This window comes from Hyla sarda, chromosome 1 (genome assembly GCF_029499605.1).
Source record: "Hyla sarda isolate aHylSar1 chromosome 1, aHylSar1.hap1, whole genome shotgun sequence".
NCBI classification, from domain to species: Eukaryota; Metazoa; Chordata; class Amphibia; order Anura; family Hylidae; genus Hyla; species Hyla sarda.
In genome coordinates this window covers 38,852,846-38,874,348 of record NC_079189.1, presented here as the reverse complement: position 1 = coordinate 38,874,348, position 21,503 = coordinate 38,852,846, and the positions used below count along the sequence as shown (strand labels likewise).

The 21,503-nt window shown below is 39.8% G+C and overlaps 1 protein-coding gene across 2 annotated transcripts in view; it reads left to right on the top strand.

Moving 5' to 3' along the window:
• LOC130300493 (forkhead box protein I1c-like) overlaps window positions 1–3,281 on the top strand; it is a 40,551-nt gene extending 37,270 nt beyond the window's left edge. Inside the window, exons 2-3 of one of the 2 annotated variants that reach the window (XM_056551550.1) lie at window positions 1,432–1,969; window positions 2,678–3,281. In XM_056551550.1, the coding sequence (XP_056407525.1) occupies window positions 1,468–1,969; window positions 2,678–3,189 (1,014 nt within the window). In that variant the 5' untranslated portion in view covers window positions 1,432–1,467 and the 3' untranslated portion in view covers window positions 3,190–3,281. Of the gene's footprint in view, window positions 1–1,149; window positions 1,970–2,677 lie in introns of those variants that run through there. The other variant, XM_056551549.1, reaches the window with a different exon arrangement.
• Window positions 3,282–21,503: the final 18,222 nt, after the last annotated feature.

Below are 21,503 nucleotides of genomic sequence, written 5' to 3'. Positions count from 1 at the left end.
GCGGTCGGACCCCCCGCGATCTCAAACTTATCCCCTATCCTTAGGTTAGGGGATAAGTTGTTCACCACTGGGTTCACCACTGGACTACTCCTTTAACCTCTCAGCATTTTCCAGTAGCCATTGCTTCCCTTCATTATCCTCTATATGTCTTTCACCTTTGCATCATCACTAAATGTCTTTCACTAATAAAGTGTGGCAGCTACTTCCCATTGACTCATTGCACTGATTACAGATCCTAAGCTGGCCATACACATTAGATTTTGGCACGACTGGTCAACCATGTAATGTATACATGTAATGATATTATCCTGATCAAGCCAGGCATGTATATATATGTGTGTATATATATATATATATATATATATATATATATATATATTTATATATATATGTGGATCAATCAAAACAAAGATGGTTGTTGTCTGATAAAGTAGTCAGCTTTCTTACATGTATGATCCAGCTTAAGGGTACGTTCACATGCGCAGAATTTTTAGCGGGTTTTCCGCTGCGTATTTGAAAGTGGGTGGGCTCTTCTCGGCTGTCCGCAGCAGATTTTCCGCGGCGGAATGTACACTGCAGAAAATCCGCCGCAAGCCCCATTGAAGTCAGTAGGGACTGTGGCAGATTTTCCGCAGCGTAAATTCCGCCGTGGAAAATCTGCTGTGGACAGCCGAGAAGAGCCCACCCCTTTCAAATACGCAGCGGAAAACCCACTAAAAAATCTGCGCGTGCGAACGTATCCTAACACTGAGTGGGTAAAGATGTAGATATACTTATCGGTATCTACACTTGTGCCCCCACAAAGCCTGCAATTGACGCATAGAAGGTTGTAGCAATGCTACATAGTTACATAATATTTTACTGCTGCTTTGGCAACCTGGAAAAAGTATTAGACTATTTTATATTTTTACATTAATTGTGGCACTGAGTTACTTGACTGTAAATAAGGAATAAATGTTCTATATAACATTTACTGTAATAGCTAAATTTAGTATAACGTAAGATATAACATGCTACTAGCTGTATATAGAACCAATTACAGTATATCAAGATCTTGTGAAAACATGGGGTCATATTTAACTGCAACTTGTTCCAATGAATTAGCATAAGAAATGAAGAAATAATGTCCTGCTGGGGCAGACAGATGAGGAGAACAATCGATGAAAAGGATCCATTGTTCTAGCTGGTGCCTCTCTGAAGGTGCGATCTGTCTGTACCCACCTATAACTTGTCTCCAGAGCCATCCAACTGGTTGCTCAGAGAAGGACACACCTATTCTTAGCCCCAGGCAGGAAGGTCTTGGGTGGTATAAAGACAGGTCCTCCAGAGGTTTGACACTAAAGAAGCACCAAGAGATTTACAGGTGCTGTGAAGAGTATGAACTCCATCCAACTACCAGCTCACCAAAGACTTCCAACTTCTAACCCACAGCAACTTCAACCCAAAAGTGCCCAGGAAGCTCCAGAGATGGCGGTGTATTGTGAGAACTTCAGCATGTACCACCAGCAGAACCTCCATGCATCTCAGAGGGCTTCTAACTATGGACTAGGGGACTATGCTCCACCAACAAACCCCTACTTGTGGCTTGGAGCACCTGGAGTCAACAACTCATCAAGTTACCTTCATGGCAATAGCCCATCCCCATACATGCACTCAGCTTATGGATCCCAGCGCCAATTCCTGCCAAATTCATCTGGTTTTGGTGGGGCAGATCTTAGCTGGTTGTCAGTTGCATCTCAAGAAGAATTGATGAAGATGGTGAGACCTCCATATTCCTATTCAGCACTCATTGCCATGGCCATACAGAACGCTCCAGAGAGAAAACTAACTCTAAGTCAGATTTATCAGTACGTGGCGGACAACTTCCCCTTCTATAAGAAGAGTAAAGCAGGATGGCAAAACTCTATCCGGCATAACCTATCTCTGAATGACTGCTTCAAGAAAGTCGCAAGGGATGAAAGTGATCCAGGTAAGAAACTTTCAATACATTGGCCCGTTTCGACACAAAAGTATTTACCATCACATGGATTTTTCCAGCTAACACAGTACAGCACTATCTATAAAATTTACTTAAAAAAACGTTTCATATCCAATAGATTACAAATGAATTGCCCGATACTGTAGATACATGTTTATTCTTTTGTATTTTTGGTATTATTAGTTATAAATCTATCAATATAATGTATTGATACAATTACGCTGCTTACTACTTAGGCTAAGTTTCCAAAATTGATTTTTTTTTCTGGCAGTTTTTGGAAAACTGTTACTGCAGTTTTTGAGCCAAAGCCAGAAGTGTATTCAAATGGAATAGGACATAAAAAAGAAAGGACTTACACTTCTCCTCCCTTATGGATCCACTTTTGCAGTAGCAGTTTTCCAAAAACTGCCATAAAAAAAAACTGGTGGAAACTTAGCCTTACACTTACTGTTAAAAAGTATAATAAAATAGAATTAAGAGAAAATATTTTTTCAAAGTAGTTTTTAAAACATTTCTTATTTTATTAGAAATATCTTTTATTTTTTATTTTAATATATTTACATTTTTTATTCTTTTTATTTTAAGTGTTGTTTTACTACATATTTTTTTAAAACTAGTTCTTAAAAAAAGGATTCTATCCTCTTCTTAGACCTCTTGGTATCTTTCTTTCCGCTTACCTCTCCGTTACTATTTTTTCAGGTAAAGGAAACTACTGGACCCTCGACTCCAATTGCGAAAAGATGTTCGACAACGGCAATTTCCGCAGGAAGCGAAAGAGCAAATCTGACGGCAACTCTGCCAAGTTGGCTAAGGTTGAAGAAGACAGAAAAGACAAAGAGAGCCCGGTGTCTACCCCATCCCCATCATCTGTGGAGGCTTCACCGCCACACGATATTAAATCGCCATCACCGCCTGCCGTTACCTATACGCCGTGCCTCAATAACTTCCTGAACACTGTTGCAAATATTGAAACAAACTCGGTAAGCAAACAGATGCCATTGGGCCTTGTCAATGAACTGTCTCAGAGGAACATCACAGGTCTGAACAGCTTCAGCTCCATCCCCCCTGCAGAACCAACCGGAGATATACAGGACAACAATCTGTTCTATAGTAGAACCTCATATTACAACTCCTTCCCTGCAGCCAACCAGAAGCCACAGTTCCTACAGCAGCTCCAGTCCCAGCACCCTCACATATACGGGAGATACTGAACTAAATGCCATATTCCCATAGAATCCAATATTGGGCAAGGACTTCATACTATCTCATACTGTTATCATGCCAGACATGTACATTACTGTCACTGCCACTCGTCTTATATTGCGGAATAGCATGTATATGTAGATTTATAGCCTTCTAATGTAAAATAAGATTCTGATTTATTTTTTTTTATATTTTTTGTGTTTTTGTTTTATTTATAATGAATAAAGATTTGTAAATAGTTTGCTGACAATAGGCTTGTTTGGGGTTTTCTTTAAAGAGTAGCTCCCACCATCCTATTTTTTTTTTCTTCTGTCCCTGCCTATTGCCCTTCTATCCCTCACTACCAGGCAGACTTCCCCAGCAGGCACCACGTCACTGATGCCTGCTGGGGGGGACTTCCGCCCTTAGTTCATCTACAAAGGGTGCCTCCAGCTGTTTCACCACTACAACTCCCAGCTTGCCCTGACATCTATTGGCTGTCAGGGCATGCTGGGAGTTGTAGTATTGAAACAGCTGGAGGCACCCTGTATAGATAAACTATTAGTTAGTTACATGCTGCGCTGCGGCGCTACGGCGCTAGCCCGTTCCCTCTGTTCCCCCCCCCCGCGCGCCATACCCCGTTCCCTCCATCACAACCCCCCCCCCCGCATACCCCGTTCCCTCCATCACAAACCCCCCTCCCACATACCCCGTTCCCTCATTACACTTACTGCAGAGTCCGGCAACGGGCGTGCAGGGACAGCGGCGGCGACGAGGCAGCAGCGATGTGCCGGAGGAGTGGCCTCCCAGCCAGTGGCCGGGGAGCCAATGCGCTCGCTCCCTGCCTGTCTGATTGACAGGCAGGGAGCGAGTGCAGCCTAACTGAAAAAGGACTGATTGCCCGGCCAAAATCAGTCCTTTTTCAGACGTGACGTCACACCAGGTTGCAGCCGGCCACTAGGAGGGAGACCCCTAGTGGCCGGTTTTCAAATGTAAATTAAACCATTTTAATAAAATAAATAAATAATAAAAGTATATTAGAGATGTGTTGTAGTACACAATTATTACAACATATCAAAAAATAAAGTTGGTGACAGTGACCATTTAAATACAATTATAACTTATAAATAAGGCTTTGTTCACACTTGGGTTCTTCAAGCTCTGTCATGTTTCTGTTGCTTTTTTGCAGCATTAATAGCTTAGGCTGTTAATCTGTTCAATAGAAACTTGACGGAAACGTGAAGGACTCCATTACAAGTTAATGGGATCCATTAGGATTAGGTATAGCTGACATGGCTTCTTTCGGAATAGAAATTGTAATGCTAGTGTTAACAGAGCCTTAAAGTGGCCATAGACTTAAAGGGGTATTCTGGTAATAACAAGCCATCACACATCTAAAGCATATGGGGGGGGGGGTGACTGCTCGGACCCCCACTTATCATTAGAATGGGTGCCCAGTGTCCCCCATTTAAAACCAGTGGAGGACTACTAAGTCTATGGGGCTACTGGAAAAAAAAAACAGTCCCAAAGAGTTTGAACGGAGTGGCATGCTCAAATGCTGCCCCATTCTAGTGATCTATAGGGGTCCCAGTAGGTCAGACCCCCACCTAAACCCTCACTTTAGTGTATGGAGATATCTTTTTATTACAGACATATCTCCTTAACCAACATTTATTTCTCCCAACTTCACTACGACCATGTATGCTCATATCAGTTGAGCGTGCATATATATTTTCAATTTATATCAGTGAGATGAGTGAAATATATAAGCTGCTGCCAGGTTATGGTAAGATTGCAGGCAAGACAAGTAGCTAGCAATCTATGAACATAAAGGGGCAGCAGCAATGCATCCCTCTAAGTCAGCGTTTCCCAACCAGGATGCCTCCAGCTGTTGCAAAACTACAACTCCATGTCAGGAACTGTCCAGAGTAGGAGCAAATCCCCATAACGAATCTCTCCTGCTCTGGACAGTTCCTGACGCGGACAGAGGTGTCAGCAGAGAGCACTGTTCTCAGACTGGAAAGAACTACACAACTTCCTCTAGAGCATACAGCAGCTGATAAGTACTGGAAGCATTAGGATTTTTTTATAGAAGCAATTTACAAATCTGTATATTTTCTGGCACCAGTTGATTTAACCCCCCCCCCCCTCCGGAGTACCCCTTAAACCTGGCAGTGTATGGCTCAGTATTTAAAACCATAACATAAAAAAAGGTGCAAATCTTTACATTGCGTTTTTTTCTCTCGCTGTAGGCTCAACTTCTAATTTAGCTAAAATATACCGATGCAAAATACTGAGCCACATACTGCTGTGTGACGCCAACCATACTGATAAAAGCCGCCGGTTGACAATTTTTGCTCTGCTACATCTGTTTATGACTATTTATCATATTGAAAGCAGAATTCACACCAATATAAGAATAAACAACAAACCCTGATCATTGTCCATTATACATCATTGTGATGCAAACGATAATTTAATTCTATTCTGTATCACACATCCAAGGCACATGCCTGTCATTCATACCTGCACTCATATGTAAACTAAGGTCTGGAGGAGATCTGCAACCTCAGCAGGGGCTCTGGGTCTAGAACAGTGGTCGCAAACTGGTGGCCCTCCAGATGTTGCAAAACTTCAACTCCCAGCATTCCCGACAGCCGTTAGCTGCAGCAAATGGCTGTCTGGGCATGTCCAGGCATGCTGGGAGTTGAAGTTTTGCAACATCTGGAGGACCACCAGTTTGAGACCCCTCCCATATCGGAGGTACAAATGACATGGTAAATATGCTAGGGTTGGACTCGGTAGGGTTAATGGGGTATTCCAGGGGAAAAAAAAACTTTTCTTTTTATATCAACTGGTTCCAGAAAGTTAAACAGATTTGTAAATTACTTCTATTAAAAAATCTTAATCCTTTCAATAATCATCAGCTGCTGAAGTTGAGTGGTTTTCTGTCTGGAAACAGTGCTCTCTGCTTGTCTTGGGAACTGCACAGAGTAGAAGAGGTTTGTTATAGGGATTTGCTTCTAAACTGGGAAGTTCCCGAGACACGTGTCATCAGAGAGAACTTAGACAGAAAAGAACAACTCAACTTCAGAAGCTCATAAGTACTGAAAGGATGAAGATTTTTTTAATAGAAGTATCTGTTTAACTTTCTGGAGGCAGTTGATATATATAAAAAAAAGTTTTTTCCTGGATAACCCCTTTAAGTATTTTCCCCATTATATATCTCCTTTAAGACCCATAACTTTTTATCTTTCCACTGACAAAGTTGTATTAGGGCTTATTTTTTTGTGGGACAATGTGTACTTTCCATTGGTTTACTTTATTTTATCATATAATGTATAAGGAAGCCAGAAAAAAAAAATTATAAGTAGGGCAGAATTTAAATAGGTTATCGAGGAAAAAACTTTTTTTTTTAAATCAACTGGCTCCAGAAAGTTAAACAGATTTGTAAATTACTTCTATTAAAGAAAATCTTAATCCTTTCAGTACTTATGAGCTTCTGAAGTTGCGTTGTTCTTTTCTGTCTAAGTGCTCTCTGATGACACGTGTCTCGGCAACCGCCCAGTTTAGAAGAGGTTTGCTATGGGGATTTGCTTCTAAACTGATCGGTTCCCGAGACAGGTGTCATCAGAGAGCACTTAGAAAGAAAAGAACAACTCAACTTCAGAAGCTCATTAGTAAAGAAAGGACTAAGATTTTTTAATAGAAGTAATTTACAAATCTGTTTAACTTTCTGGAGCCAGTTGATATATAAAAAAAGTTTTTTTCCTGGATAACCCCTTTAAATGGAATATGGAATTGTGCCATCTTGTGGGGCCATAATTTTTGATGTTTATATTGTTGGAAAACTGACACGTAAACTTTATTTTGTGGGTCAGTTTAGGCTGCTTTCACACTATAAAATTCATCCGTTTTAAAGATCCGTTTGATGTTCCGTTATGAAAATCCTGAAAATCGTCCATTAAACGTCCGTTAGAAAATCCCATTATAGTCTATGGGATTTTTACATCATCCGTTTTAATCCGTTATAGTCCGTTATTAATAACGGACGTTATTTTGTGACGGGAGAATGAACGGAAGAAGTAGTGCATGCACTATTACTCCCATTACTATCTTCCGTCACAAAATAACGTCCATTATTAATAACGGACTATAACGGATTAAAACTAAAAATGTAAAAATCCCATAGACTATAATGGGATTTTCTAACGGACGTTTAATGGCCGATTTTCAGAATTTTCATAACGAAACATCAAACGGATCTTTAAAACGGATGAATTTTATAGTGTGAAAGCAGCCTTAATTCCAATAATACCAAGGATAATGTTTGTTTTGTTCCATAGTTAAATAAATAGTTTGGACAATTATGCATGCCATGATACCAAATATGTGTGTGTGTATATATATATTTATTTATATTATATATTTATATTATAGTGATTTACAAGAAAATTGGAAAAAGGAGGGTGATTTGAATTTTTATTGGGGGGAGAGGGGTGGTTATGTTTTAAAAACATTTTTTGTACTTTTTTTCTCCCCCTCTCCTCCCATTTTTGGCACTCCTATGAGTCTATTATAACCCGTCAGTAGATTGCTTTCATAGATTTATGTTAAGCTATTGCATTACATTGGTCGATGTTATCAATTGCTTACACGGGTACCTTGCTGCTCAGCGTTTGGAACAAAATGTTCCAAACGCTTAGAGCCGGCAGCTCGTGACACGCCCCCTCCCATAGACTTGCATTGAGGGGGCGGGGTGTGACATCATGAGGGGTGGGGCTATGATGTAACGAGCTCCCGGCACGGCTCTAAGCATTCGGAACATTTTGCTACAAACGCTGAGCAACGGAGTACGCCTTTAAACCTGCAGGCTTTACCAATTGCCGACCCAGGGAAGACAACATTTTTCCCCATTCGTATAGATGCTGGTGTCGTCAATAAGACGTCAATTACATTACAGTGACAACAATGATGCTAATTTTGTGCAGTTCATTTGTAACGTCTTAAATTTTGTGTTGACTCATAATTTGTTTCAGTCTTACAGCAGGTGGTAATGCTATGGGGACCCATGTGGCCCAAATTTTTGTTTATCTATTTTTTTGTGTAGCGCAATACCAAATATGTTTGTCATACATCTAATACATTTGTTATATGTATAGGCCATATCTCCGATACATAGATGATGTATTTATGGTGTAGGCAGTTCTAGATGTACCAATATTTGTACCAAAAATGATGACAACAGGAGATTCACAAGCATTGTCTAAATGCATTGTTAAGGCCTGGATTTGTTCTATGGTAGAACAATTGGAGCCATAGCAGACTGAGGTTGATGATAATAGAGGACTATAGGAGCTACATATTGGTGTATGTGCAGGTAGTGACAATCTTATTCTGATCTCTGTGTGTGGTTGACACATAAGACATAGGTCACCTAAACATATGGATTCCAGCGGTACATGGAAATAGGTTGTATTTTAATATGTCTGATCTTCTGGTCCCCAGATAATACATCTTCTGAGGTGTCTGAAGAATACATGTATGCTTGGCAGAAATAAGCGTGCCTGCGCATGGGGAATAGTTGTCGGCTGAACTAGTGTTTAGATGATAGCTATTTAAAGTGCGTTAGCAGTGTTGCAATACCAGACAGCATGGTGCAGTTTTAGGAAACATCTGCCTTTTTTTCCCCCTCTAATCTTCTATGACAACCCTTTTAAACTATTGAATACCATGCTGGCGGACATTCCTCCACTTCCTCATGGCCGCCTGTCCATCTAGTATTACATGCTATGTACATATATTTGTATTTGTTCTAATTCTCCCTGAGCTGTAATGTCATTAATCCCTACTTATGAGGAAGAAGCCTTGGATTGGAAAGTTCTGTAAACAACCTAAAGAGGTTTATTGTCCGGCATTGAGTCACAATTAGGAATATTCTCTCTCTCCACCTTCCAGACCAGAAACAAAGGCAAAGGTCTGGGGGGGTCTGATGGCAAAACAAACAGTGTAAATGGTGGAGCGTGTGGTGATAGACTGAGCTGTCCTATGGGGAGGTTACAGCACAGGGTTACTGTACTACAAAATGTGTGAAGGTTACGGTCTACAATGCAAAATAAATGCACGCGGTATTCAACCCAACAATCCAAGGCGTTCATCTAAGCCCGAGACAAAGGGAAAACTTTCAGGCTTAGCTGAATGTGTTCTATGGTCTGTACACACACATATATATCTATCTATCTATCTATATATATATATATATATATATATATATATATACATATATATATATATATATATATATATATATATATATATATATAATTCTGGGCGAACATTCTGTATACAGCAGTACCCTAATGAATTGACGCTATGACCGGGTAGATGTGCACAGTCCCCATTGAGGAGAATGCAGTTCCGCACTGTATTGAGTCGAAAAAAATTAACCTTTTTATTCTTTCAGCAGAGTCCGAATTAGAATTTCCGCTGTTGAAATTGCACCAGACAAAAATCCTAATCTTTCTCTGGCAGACCCAATATGTACATGCATTACATGGTCAGCATATTCATTTCAATATTTGTTCCAGGAAAGTCTTCAGTTGTGCGGGACAACCAGTTAACCCCATCCAACACTTAAAGGGGTTGTCTGGTAAAAATTTACTTATCCCTTATCAACAGGATAGTGGATAAGTATCTGATGTCCGGAACAGGACCCCGGGCTTTCAGTGAGTGAGTTTGCTGTAAACGGCACAGGCTCCATTTTGCTGTATGGGAGTGCCAGAGATGCCCAAGTCCAGCATACAAATCAATGGACCAATCTGTCCACATCATGCGCTCTGAATGAAACCTGGGGTCCAATTTCAGAGATCACGGGTGGTCAGACCCCCTGCCATCAGATCCTTATCCCCTACCTTGTGGATAGAGGATAAGATCATTTTCAGTTGACAATCCCTTTAAGTGGTTTTACCACCATCAATATTTATCTCCTAATTGGTGGTTTCAACTGCTGGGACCCCCTCAATCTCGAAAAATCAGACTTCCACATGGAACTCTGAAAGGTTATCAGTGTGCAGGAGCGAACGTCACTCCATTCATTGTGTGTAGGAGCGCTGAAGATAGCCAAGTACCGATGGGACTCTCTACGATCTCGAGAACAGGACTCGCTGTAGATAGGGGATTCGTTTTAGCAACTCTGTGTGGATAGGGAATAGTAAAACCCCTCTAAAGAAAAGTCAGAGAAATCTGCTCATTTCAAAGGGACTGTTCACTTGTCTAATGTGCAATGGTGCTTTCCTAAAAAATAATAATATCAGGACACTTAGCTGAACTGAGCAATTTTTTGGGGGGGATGAAATAGATTATTTCGGCCAACAACCATTAATGGTGTATGGCATCCCTTATAGAGATCCACTGTTGTTCTGGTGCCAAACTAGAATGTCACAAAACAATCCCCTGAATTTTGAATGTAGGGGATCTGGTTGGAGTGATGGAGGACCCTAATGACCATGCCAACCTCCAAGACCTCCAGAATGGACCACTATAGGGGCACCACAACATGAAGAAGGATGACATATCATGGAAGACAGATATATGCAAGTGGAATCATAAAAAACAATCCATGTTAAGCTGACTATAAGGTGCGAACAACACAGAAGTGTGTGCTCAAAGAAGTGTAAAGAATGTGCAAATATGCTGTCAGTCAGAGTGATATTTCAGGAACCCCAGGGACACCCCTCCTGGGGCATATCCTTAACTTAGGCTTTTAAACTAGCCAACTTTTTGCTTCTGGTCATCTATGGGAAAAGGGGAGGGGGGATTTAAGCAGCCAGCATACACCTAGCACTTATAACATACCACAATGTGTAGATCCATTACACTCAATGACCTTTCGACCACCAATACTGCTTTGAATGGACATCACACTTGTTCTTAACCAAAGGCGGTTAAGTGATTAACTTCAAAAAGCAATATGTAATTCACAGCTCGCCCACTTGTAGTGCTGCAGTAAAATTAAAGGGGTATTCTCGGCAAACAAAAACATTTTACCCTCTATCCAAAGGATAGGGGATAAGATGTCTGATCGTGGGGGGCCCCCTGCTGAGACCCCCCGCAATCTCCCTGCAGCACCCCGAATTCTATGCGGGTGCTGAATCTCCAGTTTTGGGAACCTCCGGGTTTCAGGGACTGGGAACATGACGTCACGCCACGTCCCCCCCATTCATGTCTATGGGAGGGGGCGTGACATCCGTCATGCCCCCTCCCATAGACATGAATGGAGGGGGCTGGCGTGACATCACGTCCCCAGTCCCGGAAACCCGGAGGTTCCCAAAACTAGAGATTCAGCACCCGCATAGAATGCGGGTGCTGCAGGGATATCGTGGGGGGTCTCAGCATCTTATTCCCTCAGTTCTCCCACAGATTGCAGGTGATCAGGAGGTGTTTAGCTTTTTATTGAGGGACCTTTCTCAAACAAAGGGTTTATAACGTGTAAAAAAAACACAATCTGAGAACAGTTGTGGCGCCATTTTGGAAGATATTAGCTTCCATCTATAACCCCTTTAATATATCTATAAAGTATACTGAGCTGTGTTGACAAGTACATTTTGTACACAGGTAAATGTATTTACAGTACACATACATTGCCTTGTAGTGACGACTCGCAATGTTTTCCACTTTTTGCTGAGACTTCCAGCACATCAGTCTCGGTGTTTGGAATTTCTCAGAAGCGCCCATTGTTTTTACATTTAGGGTCCAATTACAATATGAAAAAGACGGTCCTGGGCAGCAGGCCCCCTGTGTTTATACACAATATTGACATTCATTCACCGGAGTACGCCACCATCATGATAACAAAACCACCGAATTAGTCACAAAACAGTAAAAATATCAAGGCCGACTGTATAGCGGCCTCATTTACTGAATAGCACCCTTTATTTTTTCTTTTTTTTCTTTTTTTTACCTCTTTTGTTACATACAGTCCAGCTCTGTATAAAAGCGAAGTCCAGGAATACATCAGGGCAGGTAATTAAAGGAGAATAAAATCATTAGCACAAAGGTAAAGAAATGACCCAGAGGTAAATAAAAAAAAGCCTAGTTAGAATTCATGCCACGCCTGACTGCTCTGCCTAGCCGGCCCTGGTCCTTCAATTATCTCATGTTGGATTGCAGGCCACGAATATGTATGTGAGAAGCCGAGTACGGAGCCATCTCAATTAAAGGGATGATGAATTTATTTAAAAGCGTCACTGGAAAGTAATGGTTAAATTGCTGTAATGAGGTGATGAAAAGGAGAGCATAAAACTAAACAATAAATAATTAAAACAGTAAATTAACCCCTTAAGGACCAGGCCAATTTTATTTTTGCATTTTCGTTTTTTCCTCCTCGCCTTCTAAAAATCATAACTCTCTTATATTTCCATTCACAGACCCATATGAGGGCTTGTTGTTTGCATCACAAATTTTACTTTGTAATGACGTCACCTATTTTACCATAAAATGTACCGCGCAACCAAACAAATATTATTTATGTGGGAAAATTGAAAAGAAAACCGCAATTTAGCAAATTTTGGAAGGTTTTGTTTTCACGCTGTACACTTTCCGGTAAAAATGACATGTTTTCTTTATTCTGTGGGTCAATACGATTAAAATGATCCCCATATTATATGCTTTTCTATAATTGTACCGCTTAAAAAAAAATCTCAAACCATTTTAACAAAATTAGTATGTTCAAAATTGCCCTATTTTGACTGCCTATAACTTTCAAATTTTTCCATATATGGGGCGATATGAGGGCTCATTTTTTGCGCCATGATCTGTAGTTTTTATCAGTACCACTTTTGCTTAGGTTTTACTTTTTATTCATTTTTTATAAAAATTTTTTCGAATTTTGACATTTTTTATTACGTTTACGCCGTTCACCGTACGGGATAATTAACAATATATTTTAATAGTTCAGACTTTTATGCATGTGGTGATACCAAATATGTGTAGTCATTATTTTTTACGCTTTTTTGGGGGTAAAATGGGAAAAACGGACGTTTTACTTTTTTATTGGGGGAGGGGATTTTTCCAATTTTTTATTTTACTTTTTTTTAACTTTTTTTTTTTTTTTAACTTTTTATGTCCCCATAGGGGACTATTCATAGCAATCAGTTGATTGCTAATAGTGTTCATTGCTATGTCTAGGACATAGCACTGCTCAGTAGTCGGTGATCTTCTGCTCTGGTCTGCTCGATCTCAGACCAGAGCAGAAGACCCCGGGAGACGGCCGGAGCCAGGTGAGGGGACTTCCGGACGGCATGCTGGATGATCGGATCCCCGCGGCAGCGCTGCGGGCGATCCGATCATCCATTCAAAGTATCGCAATGCTGCAGATGCCGTGATCTGAATTGATCACGGCATCTGAGGGATTAATGGCTGACATCCGCGCGATCGCGGATGTCCGCCATTACCGGCGGGTCCCTGGCTGCTGATAGATCATGGCGTTGCGTAAATGTACGTCATGGTGCGCTAAGTACCACGTCACCATGACGTACATTTACGTCCATTGTCGTTAAGGGGTTAATATGAGACATGATTACAAAATTTAAAAAAATAAGAATAAAAATAAATAAATAAAAAGAAATAGTAATTAATATCAAGAAAAACAGATGTCCACACAGCAAGAAATAGTGGTCTCAAACTGAAAAATGTTTTTAATTTGATGGAATTAGAGACAATATTAAGAAATATTAAGCAAACAGCAATGTTTTTTGAGCGAAAGACACAAATAATATTCATAAAAACTTAAATAAGTATTTTTTTTAATTGCATGCAATTTTTTTGTTGCCTGATTGCCTCTGTAAAATCGTTTGCTGCCTCTTAATTATTTATGCTCATAAAATGCATAGCTTATAATAATATAAGTTTAGTGTAAAAAGTAGTCATAACAATAATAATAATCACCATAATTATTGCGAGCATAAAATTTATCACAATAATAATAATAAATAATAATAATAATCACATTAATAATTATATCATTTGTATCATAAATACAGATTTTTTTTATAATATTAAGAATTGTAGTGATATTAAAAACTACATAAGGGAAAAAAACATACTACTACTACTAATAATAATAATAATAACAATAATAATAATAATAATAATAATAATAGTTATCATCTTATTATTTTTCATCACAATAATCATAATGATAATCACCATAATATTAATACTAAATTTATAGAGGAAAATACAATCAAATTAATTTAAAATAATAATAATATCAATGATAATTGATTAAACAATTGATGCAATGCAAAACAAAAGAAGTGTTATATGCAATAAGATGCCCATGCAGGAAGATATATATTGGAAGAACAAAAAGGTTGCTCTCCAAAAGAATCGGAGAGCATTTATATAACTCTAATCGTGGATACAAGGGACATCCCCTCTCAAACCACTTCAAGGAGAAACACAATACCTGTATGAGAGGGTCAGAATTTTTTGCAACAGAAAAAATTGATTCACACTGGAGGGATGGCGACTACATTGCCCAAATGTCCAGGGCTGAGGCAAAATGGATATTTAACCTGGACACTTTGGCATCAAATGGATTAAACATGGAGATGGAACTTTTTTGCTTTTCATAGACAAAGAAATTGCATTTGCACACTTATTCCCATATAAAATTTTTTTTTCAAGAAAATGAAGTATTTCTCACAGAAAAGGATTGCAGTAACACATGTTTTGCTATACACATGTTTATTCCCTTTGTGTGTATTGGAACTAAACCAAAAAAGGGAGGAAAAAAAGCAAATGGGACATAATGTCACCAAACTCCAAAAATGGACTGGACAAAATTATTGGCACCCTTTCAAAATTGTGAAAAAAAAAAAAGATTGTTTCAAGCATGTGATGCTCCTTTAAACTCACCTAGGGCAAGTAACAGGTGTGGGCAATTTAGAACACACACCTGAAAGCAGATAAAAAGGAGAGAAGTTCACTTAGTCTTTGCATTGTGTGTCTGTGTGTGCCACACTAAGCATGGACAACAGAAAGAGGAGAACTGTCTGAGGACTTAAAGGGGTAGTCCAGTGGTGAAAAACTTATCCCCTATCCTAAGGATAGGGGATAAGTTTGAGATCGCGGGGGTCCGACCGCTGGGGCCCCCTGCGATCTCTCTGTACGGGGCCCCGGCTCTCCGCCGAGATAGCGGGTGTCGACCCCCGCACGAGGCGGCGGCCGACACGCCCCCTCAATACATCTCTATGGCAGAGCCGGAGATTGCCGAAGGCAGCGCTTCGGCTCTGCCATAGAGTTGTATTGAGGGGGCGTGTTGGCCGCCGCTTCGTGCGGAGGTCGACACGCACCCTTCCCGCGGGCTGTCGGGGCCCCGTACAGGAGATCGCGGGGGGCCCCAGCGGTCGGACCCCCCGCGATCTGCAACTTATCCCCTATCCTTAGGATAGGGGATAAGTTGCTCACCACTGAATCACCACTGGACTACTCCTTTAAGAACCAAAATTGTGAAAAAATATCAACAATCTCAAGGTTACAAGTCCATCTCCAGAGATCTAGATTTGCCTTTATCCACAGTGCACAACATTTTCAAGAAGTTTGCAACCTATGGAACTGTAGCTAATCTCCCTGGGTGTGGATGGAAGAGAAAAATGTATGAAAGGTGTCAACGCAGGATAGTCCGGATGGTGGATAAGCAGCCCCAAAAAAGTTCCAAAGATATTCAAGCTGTCCTGCAGGCTCAGGGAGTATCAGTGTCATTGCAAACTATCCGTCAACATATAAATGAAATGAAACGCTATGGCAGGAGACCCATGAGGACCCCACTATGGAGGAGACCCATGAGGACCCCACTACTGACACAGAGGCACAAAAAAGCAAGACTACATTTTGCCAAAATGAACTTGAGTAAGCCAAAATTCTTCTGGGAAAACATCTTGTGGACAGATGAGATCAAGATAGAGCTTTTTGGTAAAGCAAATCATTCTACTGTTTACCGAAAATGGAATGAGGCCTAAAAGGAAAGAACACAGTACCTACAGTGAAATATGGCGGAGGTTCAATGATGTTTTGGGGTTGTTTTGCTGCCTCTGGCACTGGGTGCCTTGAATGTGTGCAAGGGATCATGAAATCTGAGGATTACCAATGGATTTTGGGTCGCACTGTACAGCCCAGTGTCAGAAAGCTGGGTTTGCGTCCGAGATCTAGGGTCTTCCAGCAGGACAATGACCCCAAACATAAGTCAAAAAGCCCCAGAAATGGATGGCAACAAAGTGCTGAAGAGTTCTGAAGTGGCAGCAATGAGTCCAGATCTAAATCCCATTGATCACCTGTGGAGAGATCTTATAATTACTGTTGGGAAAAGGCGCCTTCCAATAAGAGAGACCTGGAGCAGTTTGCAAAGGAAGAGTGGTCCAACATTCCGGCTGAGAGGTGTAAGAAGCTTATTGATGGTTATAGGAAGTGACTGATTTCAGTAATTTTTTCCAAAGGGTGTGCAACCAAATATTAAGTTAAGGGTGCCAATCATTTTGTCCAGACCATTTTTGGAGTTTGGTGTGACATTATGTCCAATTTGCTTTTTTTCCTCCCTTTTTTGGTTTAGTTCTGATACACACAAAGGTAATAAACATGTGTATAGCAAAACATGTGTTACTGCTATATATATATTTTTATTACTTTTTATTATATATATATATATATATATATATATATATTAATGAGTTTCCTCTAGAAATATATATATATATATATATATATATATATATATATATATTTATATATATGCAAATCAAAAAATGTAGCAGTATCTTGTAATACCTTTTTAATCGGACTAAGAATCTTGCAGAGAAGCTTTCGGGATTCCTCCCTTTATCAAATCCAAAGCAAATCTAAGCTCACAAGCAGAAGACACAGGTTACATCTCACAAATATGCAGGGGTTGAGACAATAGATGTCGAGAATTCACACTAAGATAAGTCCTTTCTTGTGATCTTCAAGATTTTCTTTGTTAGGTGGCTATATGCGGTATATCTTCCATAATGTAGTAAATTTGAGTAGCCGTATTAGTCCAGTGATGCAGATGCAAATCAAAAAATGTTGCAGTATCTTGTAATCTGCTTGTGAGCTTAGATTTGCTTTGGACTTGATAAAGGGAGGAATCCCGAAAGCTTCTCTACAAAATTCGGTTAGTCCAATAATAAAAGGTATTACAAGATACTGCAACATTTTTTGATCACTGGACTAATACGGCTGTAAATATGTACATATATTCACCCCTTTAACATCTGACACATAGGAGCAAATAGTCATGTATCAAGACACCAACAAATACAATATGAAGCACCAATGTCCCGATCCTTAAAGGGGTATTCCGCCACTAGACATTTTATCCCCTATCCAAAGGATAGGGGATAAGATGTCTGATCGCCGGGGTCCCGCTGCTGGGGACCCGGGGATCGTTGCTGCAGCACCCCGCTATCATTACTGCGCAGAGCGAGTTTGCTCTACACGTAATGACGGGCAATCGTTACGTCACGGCTCCGCCCCTCGTGACATCATGGCCCGCCCCCGTCAATACAGGTCTATGGGAAGGGGGCGTGGCTATCGTCACGCCCCCTGCCATAGACTTGCATTAAGGGGACGGGCTGTGATGTCATGAGGGACGGAGCCATGACGTCACGCTGCTCCGACCCCTGTATCGCCCGTCATTACGCACAGTGCGAACTCGCTCTGTGCAGTAATAATGGCGGGGTGCCGCAGCGGCGATCCTTGGGGTCCCCAGCAGCGGCACCGCGGCGATCTGACATCTTATCCCCTATCCTTTGGATAGGGGATAAGATGCCAGGGGCGGAATACCCCTTTAAGTAAAACTGCTGCTGGTATTTAAAGTGGGCATCTGTGGACCATGCATACTCCCAGACGAAGTAAACAGTCAGTTTATGAAACACGTTGGAGATTTTTGGCCAAATTGCCTGACCACTCAACGAATACCAACAGCAGGAACAAGCACTGGTAGAGACGCCACCGGCCAGAGTAGTCTCCCAGGCTCAACTGCGAATAGGACACCGGGACCCTACACGGGACACACAAACAGGAAGAAAGCAGGTATTCTTTTTTGCCGATACGGAAGATACTAGTGAATAGCGGAGCAGCACACGCAGCTTGCCCCATTAACGAAACAGATAACTAATGCAGAGCATTGCACTTGAATAGAACTTGTTGGAGGATATAAATACCATTTATAAGTTGTATCTAAACTGTATACCTGTTCTTTTACCATTAAAGCATACAACTAGGGGAATAGCGGCAGCACATTGCGCCCCTGGGAGAAAACCAAACGTTACCGAGGAAACCACTTACTGACTGATATTCCATATAGGACAGAAAGGATATTCATCTAATACTCACCATATGTGTATTTTAGTAGAAATCTCTCGTTAGATATATGAATATATATGTTCCTGCTCATTTAAAGCAATTTCCATATTATCTGCAGACAAAAGCAAACTGCAGAACATCGCAACCTCCACCACTGGGAGAGAAAAAAACTTACCTCTTGTTGTTTTATCCTCAATATAATAATAGGTACAAGCTTGAGAATTGTGTGTACTGTAGTAATTATCTGCATAGCTCTATGACTGGATTGAGACACTGCTGTATATTTATGTCTATCTATGTATTGTAGGTTTTAACCCCTGCTCATCTATACCTGCACAAACACTATCTTGACTAGGGACAGCAGCAGACACACATTTCCTGCCGCCTGAAGGGTATGTAACCACACATTATGTTACAACACTCTCTTATTTCTTGAGGATTAATAGTCTTATACATATTTCCTCTCTTTCATTTTGGCCAGTGATACTCACTTGAAGTACTTGAACAACCATTCATCTATTGGTCCGATATTGTCTCTTATTTATATTAATACACTCTCTTAACAAATTAATTACTTTTAACAAAGACCCAATCAGCGCCGGTATTTATTTATTCACTTATAGCTTGGAATAGCATTTTTATGGTTAACAGGGACCCATAAAAATACCTGGCAGCATTATTTTTGGGCATTGAAATCCATTATTATCAGGAAGCGCTAGTATGTTCATTTATTTGCATATTAGGAATTTAAAATAATAATATAAATAATAATATTAATATAAAAAAACATATTAAGACTATAAAATAATATCAATAATAATACTCATAAAAAGTCATATTAAGACATTTTTATACTCATAAAAACAATCATATTAAACATTTTAAGTAATAATAACAATAATAATACTCATAGAAACAACATTATAAAAGGCGTAGGTAAGTTTGACTTTTTCTGTCTTAAACATTATATTTTCTAAAACAACATGCATCTTCATGAATCTAGACTATTTTTACTTGTTAAAATTGGAAAAGTTTGGGCAGAATGTGCGTTTTTATTGGCGTGCTTGCCAAAAAAAAAAAAAAACAAGTGAAAACCTAGCCTTATGAAGGACAAAATGATTTACTCTAGAATATAATCCCAGCATTACAGGCTTTCACCTATTCAAGTATTTTTTATCCTTGTATGTATAGTTGTAATTGACCAATAAGTTTTATCCCTTGGTTTCCATTTTTGTTAACACAAATTTCCTATAATAATTAGTTTTACATAACCCCAAAGAATTTTAATATTTTTAGTTTCTATTATATATTTTTTTGTACTTTCAACTATATGGTCAAAATAAAAGTAAAAAATGTTTTGTTGCTATGGATGGAACACCATTTTGAGGCGTGTGTTCAACTACAATGTTTATTGTTAAAGCTTTACCCATCCATGACTAAGAATCAGAACTGTGCCCCCAACCGATCTTAACTTTGGCATGTCTGTGTTACTTACCAAAGTTTAATTTAAAGTGTTCACTTTTGATGCAAATTTCTAGTTTTTAAATGTGGGCAAAAATTCATAAAATATATAAACATTCTTTATTGGATTTGATTGGATTTGATAAATAATGATCGTAATAATAATAATAATAAATATAACTATCAATAATAAGTAGTTGCTCACGATAAACAGACAGCATTATGGGCATTTGGGCTTCCCATCCCAATGAGCACTTCATTCACCCAAGGATTTACTTGTGGGTTCTTAGAATAATCTAATGTTTCAATGACAGATTTGCACAAAAGTCTACTGAACCTTGGGGTCTACACGGGGAAAAGTGGAAAGTGGGCCTGTGGGTCCCATTAGGTATTTTCCAGATGAATAATGCCCCCATCATTACACATACGTCAGTTCATTCAAAAACAAATAGCTTCTGTCTATTTTTGTAATATCCTTATAACACTTGCCACAATTCTAATAGTATGTTCTCCGAATACAACTGACTTGTGTGGTGGTGTTGACCATGAGTAGGTGGATAGTCAACCACCCACCAAGCTCAACAAATGTACATTCAGAAAACTACAATTACTTGAATGAACCTTAGGTGCTTATGTAAACTTTTACAGACTCCGGTTAAAAGACCACCTGGGAGATGACCACTGGTCTACAGTAAAAAGTCATGTCTTCTTCTGAGTCCTGGGCTACAAGCTGCAACAAATTGGATAGTAGCCGGCTAGTAGTTGGAGCCAGTATCCCTGGGCCAGGCACCGGGAACAAAAGGCCAGAAAATGTTCCTCTGAATAAGATGTAGCCCTAGACAAAGAAGCTGCATCAGATCCAGGACTTACCCAGTGCCTTAAGGCTATGAATTCTCACTTTAAGTAGATAGAATTACAGATCTGTTAAAAAGAATTTGCATTAAGTCCTGTGACCTGTTGCCCTATTTAATACTTTAATTGTTAACCATTTCAAGGAAGAAACGCCCAGTATGTTCTCCCTGAAGTCAAATGTCTCGAGATCTTTTGCCAGTCCATTACAATGTATCTTTATCACTTATGGGATTGTGTGTGTCGACATGGACCTGTATGTATTGACCACCTTGCATATGAAATGTTTCTCCATCTGGGACCTTTATGTCACTTATGTCACGTCCCGTTCCAAACTAGACGGCTGGCATCAGCATCAAACATACCTGGGCAGATGCCTAGGCCAGCTTGGTTTGGGTGCCTAACAACCTGAGTTTGCTATGCACTTGCAAAGGTGAGGATGAGTTATACAAATAGAAATTTTCACCAATTCATATTTTATTTTTATTTATTTTTACTAATTTCCCAAACTGTTATAAGCTCCATAGAGAAGCCAAAAGCCATTTTCTGTAGGGTAAAGGTTAATTTTTTTCATTTTTGTTGAAAGAATTAAAGGGGTACTCCACCCCAAGACATCTTATCCCCTATCCAAAGGATAAGATGTCTAACC